At 41.3% G+C, this 9193-nt stretch overlaps 1 protein-coding gene across 1 annotated transcript in view; it reads right to left on the reverse strand.

Moving 5' to 3' along the window:
- The window catches only part of DOCK4 (dedicator of cytokinesis 4), a 534984-nt gene that overhangs the window by 8009 nt on the left and 517782 nt on the right, over positions 1–9193 (reverse strand). The window contains exons 43-49 of the mRNA XM_021715022.1: positions 7007–7183; positions 6206–6289; positions 3205–3324; positions 2726–2847; positions 2285–2405; positions 1260–1341; positions 1040–1149 (exon numbers count right to left, since the gene is read on the reverse strand). Coding sequence (XP_021570697.1) covers positions 1040–1149; positions 1260–1341; positions 2285–2405; positions 2726–2847; positions 3205–3324; positions 6206–6289; positions 7007–7183 — 816 coding nt within the window. The remainder of the gene's footprint in view (positions 1–1039; positions 1150–1259; positions 1342–2284; positions 2406–2725; positions 2848–3204; positions 3325–6205; positions 6290–7006; positions 7184–9193) is intronic.

Genomic DNA, 9193 nt, shown 5'->3' on the forward strand with positions numbered 1-9193 from the left:
TCACACTCACAGCCACCACAGCCTCGACCTGCTGGGCTCAGGTGATCCTTCCACCTCAACCTTCCAAGGAGCTGGAACTACAGGCACACACTACCACGCCTAACTTATTTTTGGATTTATTGTAGAGACGAGGTCTCACCAAGTTGCCCAGTCTGGTCTCGAACCCCTGAGCTCAGGCAATCCTCTCGGCCTCCCAAAGTGCTGGGATTACAGGCTTTAGCCACCACGCCCAGCCAGTATATACATTTTAAGGGATGTTATCTATGTATGACTTTTCAAAGTTGAAATGAATTATGGTAGTATGACATTCGCTCAAAAGATGGCATTAATCAAATGAATGCTAGTGTCACCATGCAGCTGACAGGACAGTCAAAGAAAACGGCAGAAGCATGGGTGACGTTAAAGGAGCGCAAGACTGTTTTGAAGTGGTATTTGAAATTTGAGAAGGTTATGGAAGTACAATGACAATGCAGGCATGAGTATGCAGCAGAACCTCCAACACGCCTAACAATTGCATGCATTCGTGATAACTGTGAGACGCCAGGTAGTGTGATGTGCACAAGGAATGATCCAGGAGGCCTCGCACAGCAACAAGTCCTGCAGTAGCTCACAGTAATCAGAAGCATCTGGATGCTGATGGGAAACACTTTGAGCACCACTTGTAATGCAGAAGTCAAATGTGACTTGTGTTCATCTTTTGTTATTGGTCTATATTGAGTATTACAATTTTAATACAATTTTATCCTTTCTTAAAATGTGTGTGCTTTTTTGGAGTCAGATCAAAGAGGGTAAAATAATTTCCCATTTCCCTTTCAACTTTACTGCTAGGCAACAACCCTCGTGTCCTTATCAGACATATAGCTGAGACAGAAATTCCTAACAATGGGCAGAAAGCAGAGGTGCACTTCACCAGCTGGACTTGTCTGACACTGCCCAGCTGGTGGCTTCTGGCAGCTACTGTGCTGTGTTCTTGCAGAGATACGTAAGCAATCTCAGACATTTTCCTTGTTTTCTAGTTTCTCCATCCCACAAGGAGTACCTGGGAAGGCTCCACAGGTGTTGGGTAGATGGCACTGCATGGTCTCTCTCTTGGGGACAGGCAAGAGTTTTCTCGGGAATGTTTGTGTTTGTCAGACAACAAAGGAGAAGCTGGGAAGAGGAGAGAAAGAATCATCAGAGTATGTGGCAGCTGGCCACAGTTCCTGGTGGCTGGAAGGCTCCCTGGGCACTCTTAGTCTCCCCCACATTCTGGCACTGACCTCTGGCACTCGATGGAGCAGAACTTGTCACATTAGGCGAAGCTGAGTGAGTAGAACTCAAACTTGAGGTAGATGGACTCGGCTGGAAACACACAGGGAGCCGTTACCACAGCCTAATCAGAGGCTTCCCATAACATTGACATGCTTTCAAAATAAAATCATCAACATCTTTTCCAAATGATCAAAAAATAAAGGCCATTTAGAAATAGAGAAAAATCTTACTAAGACAGAGAAAGAGGTTTGCATGTGTTAATCAAGAACCTGAGATTTTTGACTATTGCCAAAGGAATGCATTCGTGTTCATTTCAGCTATAGGCTGTGACTTCTTAGCAGCTACAGGACATTGCCCAACTCAAGTACAAGCAGAAAGACTTCCAGCCTCTGATACACAAATAAGCAAGTGCTTCTAAAAGGCACAGGATGTGCCTTCTCATTATCTTCACGAATGCGTTAAAAGCATGAATTTGGAAATTTGTATTATGCCTCCTTTCCAAAGACAGTGGTGAACATAAATGCTGTATTAATTGTGTCTAAATACAACATTTTGTAGCAAGACTTACACTGGCTCTAAAATCCCTAAAACTACATTTTTTTTTTTTGCATAAAAAACTTCTTATAGAAATGTTCTGACATGTATGTAAGTAGAGAGAATTTTGCAATAGACCCTCAAATCATGTCTTCCTACAGAAAAAAAAAGTCACTTGGAAATGCTAAGAGCCCTCTAGTGTGTGGTGAGCCCTAGACTGAAGAAACAGCCAGAGGCAGGTCTCAGAGGTGACACCTGTGTATCTTGCCTGGACTTTTCCATCGCTTGCTCCTGTCTTCTTGGAGCGATGGGGCAGTTTTGAGAGTAACCTCTTTGTAGACTCCAGAGACCCATAAAGCAACAAGAGTGTTCAAAGGTTTGTCCTTAAGTCAAGTTCTTGCTTGTAGGACTGTTCATTAGCACAGCAGAATGAACAGAAACTCTCATGATTGAGACAGAAAAGGAATAAACACGACCAGACAAAAAGCTAATTAAGTACCTGCATGTTAAAGACTTCATCAGAGCTTTCTGATTGCCCTGTAATATTGCTTACTTCAGCAGAAGCTTGTGAGGACAGTGAGGAGGAAGAATATCGGTTGACAGCTGGGTAACTTAATGGGCTGTTTCAGGAAAAAAAAATGGTCGTTAACTCAGTCTCTGAATTGCACTTTATCACATGCTGGAACGGTATAAAACCAAAGGGGGGAAAATATATCCCATTTTGTTGTCTCCTGTTTGCCTCAACATAATCAAACGTTTGAGTTTATTTATTTCTCATGCTGTTGCTGTTTCACCAGTGGCAGATGTCTGCAGTTGCCTTGCGGGTTATTTCATTAAGAAATAGTTTCTTTGACAAATTTGTGCCATAAAGAATGAGAGAATCATTCCAGATCATCTTGTGGGGACGCCAAATTGTAAGATAATTTGGAATATGACTTACCTGCGTCTAGGAATTACCCTGGTGCCATCTGGGCTCATAGAAGCAGGTGCTGAATTTCTACACACACGAGGGCTTCCATTAGGAAAATGGACAGGACTGGCTTGTATACAAGCAGAGAACTCCTAAAGACATGGTAAAGAAAATATTTCTGAAACAGTAATAATATAAGTGAAATAACTTAGGAGATATTTTAGTATTCCGGATACACATCCTAATTGTCATAAAATCTTTACACAGGGAGCTATTAAGGTAAGTTCCTATATTATTAAGCTTTCCCTCACTTACATTTTTGTTTTCCTGAAACATAAGCATGACACATCGCAGACAATACAACTTTAATACTTGAGGGCTCCCTGATAAAATGGTGCAGTTTGGTAGAAATACCAAAAGATGGCACTATTGGATATGTCATCATCCCTCTAACAAGCAGCAAATGGCTGTGGTCAGGCTGCCCTACCATGGACATGTGGTGCACGTACCTGTATCCCTAAGCTTGACTTCATCACAAAGAACTGGTCGACTAGCTTTTTGTGAAGGGGTCTCATATCTTGAGGTACAAACTTCTCATGCACGGCCAAACCAAATTCCAGAATCTGTGCCTTGATAACATAAGGAAAAAAACCTACATCAATGACTACCTCTTACTAAGTGCCTACTCCATCCAAGCACTACACTATGCATTTTGCTCATATTATTTGCTAATCCTCTGTATCTGACAAGATAGGAACAATTGTCACTTTATGGGTGAGGAAGTTGAGGTTCAAAAACCCCTGTGTGGAGTAAAAGGCAAATGGGGATTTGAACTTGGCTCCGTCTGATTTCAAAGTCTTAATTTTCTTACTATTCCAAGCTTCTTTCCTCTGTATTTGAGATCTGTAATGACAATCCTTCTTAACAGTATGTGTCCCTTGGGTCACTTCCTAACCTCCACAGGCGGGGGTGGGGAATGGGGGTAGAAGCTGGTACTGTTAGGAGGGTCAGGTGATTCTCCCCTAGGCGTCTAGTCTCTGGATGGCACCCTCTGTCCCATGTTACCCTACTCTCTGCCATCAGGTTCTTCTGTGCTCATCCATCCCTCCTACAGATTTTCAAAATCTGTCAGGGAGGATGGAAAAAACAAACAGGAATTCTGTAACGGTTGCTATGCTTCTTGTTTTTGTTTAAAATATCATTCCTATCCATTTATTATAATGCAACAAGGGAGCAGTTCCTACCAAAACAAAAATGTTTTCCCACTGAGGACCCATAAACATTCTACTTTGCTTTGTTCAGCCATCAATAGCATGCCATCCCTTTGATTTGACTAGCAGCTGTCTTTGACATTGTAAAAATGCCCCTTGTGCTAAAGTGGTCAAAAGAACAACTTCCATAAGTCAAAACAAACCCCACACCACCACAGGGTCTTTTATCTCTGCAGCTCATGAAGATTCTATTGAAAGCCCAGGTCACACAGGACTGACCCTGCTGGATTCCAGCATCTAGCACCTTCCCTAAGGGACAGGAGTATGACAAATCCTGTTTCAGATGACACCCTCCGCCAGTACATGTGCACAGTAAATACCAAGGACACTTCTGAAAGGAAGAGTTGGGGAGTGAAGTGTGTGTCTGAAGCATAAAGAAAGAGGCTGGATATGGAACATAGGAATGGAACCTAAATGTAGGGGCCATGAGCCTTTTCCATTTTGAACAACAGCTGTTAGGCCACCTCCTTTTTTGTTCAGAGAATGTTACACAGTGGGCTCCCCAGTAGGCAGACTCTGGCATAGCAATCAGGATGTTTACTGGGGAGAACCTTGGTACTGCTGCCTGTGGAGGTGGGTCAGAAGCAGGACCTGACCAAAAAAAAAAAAAAGAAACTGAGCCGAACAGTGGTCCTATCAGCCACTGCCAAACCCAGAGGAACTCTGCAACTTAAAAAAAATATTTTTTTATTTTGATTTTTTAGAGACAAGGTCACGTTCTGTTGCCCGGGCTGGAGTGTAGTGGCATGATCATAGCTCAACACAACCTCAAATTCCTGGGCTCAAACGATCCTCCCGCCTCAGCCTCCCAAGTAGCTGGGACTACAGGTACTGGTTAATTAAAAAAAATTTTTTTTTGTAGAGATGGGGTGTTGCTATGTTGCCCAGGCTGGTCTTGAACTTCTGGCCTCAAGAGATCCTCTCCACCACAACCTCTGGAACTTTAATGGTCTGTCAGAGTTGTCCTGTGTTGGGCCCAAATAGCCAGGCTGTCTTTTCTTCAGTCTGGGATATGGGCCATTGAGAAGGTAGTGAGCTTGGGCCAGGTGGCTCTCTGCAGCTGAGGCAATCCCTGAAGGGCCTGACATCTGCAGGTGTCTGTAGAGGGTAGTACTTCCTGCAACTGAGGCAACAAGTCCATCCTGGAAGGAGCATTAGGCAGTGCATCTCTGTGTCTACTAGATAGTTATCTGAACTACTGTGCAGAGGCCCAGAGAAGGATGGTGGTCTCTCTAGTTCCACCCCTGACTTGATGGTCTCACAAAGATGATGTGACCTGCCCATGGTCACATGTCAGTCACTTGTACCACTAGTCCTATAACAGAGATCTCACGTTTCCTAGGCCATGGCTCTTTCCACAAGATCCTAGGAACACAATCAGTCAGGACAAGGAGTAAATAAAGGCTCCTTGATTTTATTTTTCTAGAGAGACTTTTTGGCCCCGAGCTACTATTTTAATTCTGAGGGAAAAATTCAGTCAGGCTGAATATAGCAGATATACTTCTGAGGTAAAGTAATTCACTCACAAGAGACTGTGTTCAGGTAATAAACAGAACCTTAACCATCAACAAAGGTTAGAGTCATTCCATAATCTTAACACTTCTGGTCCCAACCCCAAGATAACTCTTTAATATATGCAAACATTCCAATATCTGAAAAAATTCAAAATCTGAAACATTTAGAGTTCTAAGTATTTCAGATAAAGGATATTCAACCAGCCAGGCTCGGTAGCTCAGCCTGTAATCCCGCGCTTTGGGAGGCTGAGGTAAGTGGATTGCCTGAACCTGTGGGTTCAAGACCCGCCTGGGAAACTTGGCAAGACTTCTTCTCTACAATAAATCAAAAAATTAGCTGGCCATGGTAGCGCGCGCCTGTAGTTCCAGTTACTTGGAAGGATGAGGCAGAAGGATCGCCGGAGCCCAGCAGGTTGAGGCTGCGGTGGCCGGGAGCGACCACTGCACTCCCGTCTGGGCGACAGAGTGAGACTCCAACTCGAAACAAACAAACAAACAAAAACCAAGGATATTCAATATAACGGGCTGCCATAGACTACTCATTGTTAAATTAATTTTTGCATCTGAGTGGGAAGAAAAAGTAGAAGTTAGTAAGTTGGAATATATTACAAGAATCTAACCCTCAATTGCCAGCTGATGTAGAAAACCATGGAGATGTATCTCTGGGTAAGTGAGCACATACCCGGCAAGACAGAGAGAAGGTGATTGGTTTCTGCCTCTCTTACCTGCTCAAGCATCAGCTCTCTTAATCGTGCAATCTTCTCCCCATCCTCAGGGTGACTTAAGATATATTCTTTTACAAAGAATGCCTAGTAAGAGAAGAGATAGTCTACTTCAGGAGAGTTACAAGGGATATGAAAGACACAGTTGTTTTTAAAGACCTGGTATCCTCAGAGAAATGACACCATTATAAACCACATTTAGGGACAGATGGAGTGATTCCTAGTGTGGGCAATTGGTCAGAACGGGAACAGAAGGAAATGATTGTTAAAGGAAGTTCAGTGATTGTACAAGAAGTATCCTTTGTAAAATAAAGAACCAACCTAAATCAATAAGCTATATGGCTGTACCTAAAATAAATTGCGTTAAGATTCAGTATGATCTTGATGGTAACCTCATCTTCCAGGCTAATAAGTCTTTTTGTTTAAAATTAAGAGGGCAGATGAAAAGTCCAGTTAAAGTATCTTCTAAACAAGATCAGATTTTTCTATGCCCATTAACTCTTTGCTGGGGAAAATTATTGTGTATGGACATTCATTAAACAATCCTGATATCCTTACTATTTTTATTCATCCAAGGACAGACACACAAACATACACACCCTTTTATTCTCAAAATACCACAGGTTGGGAAAATGGAGTAAGTGGGCACCATAAATGACTGTATCTTTGCCCTATTTAACAAAGGACTCTGTGTCAATTGCAACCCTATGTTTGCATATGGGCACATAGGCTGAAAAAAAATTCATGGAAGATTCCATAACTGGTAATCTGGAAACTTTCTCTCAAACAATACCTACTCCTTACCTCTTGGTACCTGGAAACTCCCCCATTAACTGCAGCATCTATAACTCCATTCAGGCACATAGTCAGGGGATTAATATTCTGCATCTGTCTTGTCTGACATTGACTAATCAGAGTCTTCAGCTGCTGATTCTTATTTTCCAACACTTCAATTGCATTTTCCAGAGGGCTCATTTCTACCTGCGAAGCAAATGAACATGAATATATATTGGATTTTGTGACATTCAAGAAGAAAGATGCAGTAGATTTTTCATGTTTTGAATTAGCTGTGTTTCTCCTTGGCCTCCATCAATATCTCTACCCAGGCCATCTAGTAGACTAGATAAGAAGTCAAGTTAGTTGTTCACGAGCGACGTTTGGAAAGGGCAAGTAATTATACTCACTGGATGAAATATTGTTTGGAGAACCAGAAATTCTAGATTAGCATTAAATCAACTTAAACTTTAAGATAATATCCAAATGTCTCATGCCTTTTTATTCTTTTTATTTTTTATTTTTGAGTTGGGGTCTCACTCTGTTGCTCAGGCTGGAGTGCTAGAGTTATAGCACCACAACCTTGAACTCCTGGGTTCAGGTAATCTTTCTGCTTCAGCCTCTCAAGTAACTGAGACATCCGGCATGTGCCACCATGCCCTGCTAATCTCCCCCCATCCCCACATTGTCTAGATTGGTCTCAAACTCCTGGGCTCAATCAATGCTCTCACTTTGGTCTCCTTAAGTGCTGGGATTATAGGTGTGAGTCACTGCGTCGGGCCCTCATGTCCTTTACAATGAGTTTGTCTTTCTTTTGAAGGGCTAAATATTCAGAGACCTGAATATTATCATCATCTTTCTAGATGCTTATTTGATACAAAACACCATGGGAGATATAGAGATGCATTTACAAATCCTCCAATGTCAAGGAACTTTCAGCCCAGTTGGGAAGATGGGACATATGCCCATGAACTTCGGATGTATATATAACAGTACCATAAGGTGGCACAGGATGGCACACAGTTGGAAGTTATAGAAAACAAGATAATATATACTGCAAGATCTATTTGTTGAAAGACAGCCAAGTAGAATCATAATGACTTCAGAATTCTGAATTGTATGGGGGATCTAACTGAGAAAATGATAAAAATGCTCTTCAAATGTATGGCAGTGGGATTACTATTGCCATTGACATTCTCTTTGAAGTGAAGGTCTGCCAGACTTTCATCAATAAAGTAATTTGGGCTCACAATAAGCATATTTAAAAACTGTTTCTTTCAGTTAAGGAAACAAATAAGAGTTTTTGAAGGTCACTTAGATCATCTTAAACCAACACTGAAAAATCCTGGAATAATTTGACTATATCAAAATTAAGAATGAGCATCCATCAAAGACACTATAAAGAGAAGATAAACCAGAACATACGAGAAGATACTTGTAACATGTATAACCATCAAGGAGTACATGTTCAGGATACATAAAAACTCCTAAAACCAGTAAGAAAAAGGCAAACCACCCAATAAAAAATGGACAAAAGATTTAAATATTCACTTTACAAAGGAAGAAATTCATATGGTCAGATAATATATGAAAAGGTGTTGAGTTTCATTTGCATGCAAAGAAGTGAAAAATAATACCACAATAACATACTACTAAACGCCCACTGGGATGGCAAAAACAAATTTGACAATAGCAAATGAAAGTGAGAATGTGAGCAACAGAATCTCAATGACTGTTATTAGAAGTTCTTTGGAAAACAGTTGAAGATATATGTGTTTGGTATAGTTATATTTATCTATACTTGTATCTATATATATACCTATATCTATGTATCTTAAGACCCAGAAATTCTATTCCTTGGCATACATTGGAGGAAAAGTAGAGTAGGTGACTTGTGCACATGTGCACCAGGAAACATGTACACAAATGTTCACAATTGTCGCCCAAATTCATATATGTCCATCCATAAGAGAATATATATTGTGGTATGTTCATACAATGGAATAGCAGACAGCAATGAAAACACACTTCAGTCACATGCAATAACCTGGAAAAATATTACAAATAATCTGAAAGAAACATGTCTCAATAGAACATAAAATGTATCACACTGTTAGCCGGGCATGGTAGTGCGCGTCTATAGTTATAGCTACTTGGAAGACTAAGGCGGAAGGCTTGCCCGAGCCCAGCAGGTCGAGGCTACAGTGGCTGGGAGCG

The sequence above is a fragment of the Carlito syrichta genome, unplaced genomic scaffold (genome assembly GCF_000164805.1).
Source record: "Carlito syrichta isolate Samal-C Ts95f unplaced genomic scaffold, Tarsius_syrichta-2.0.1 Scaffold306577, whole genome shotgun sequence".
Classification (NCBI taxonomy): Eukaryota; Metazoa; Chordata; class Mammalia; order Primates; family Tarsiidae; genus Carlito; species Carlito syrichta.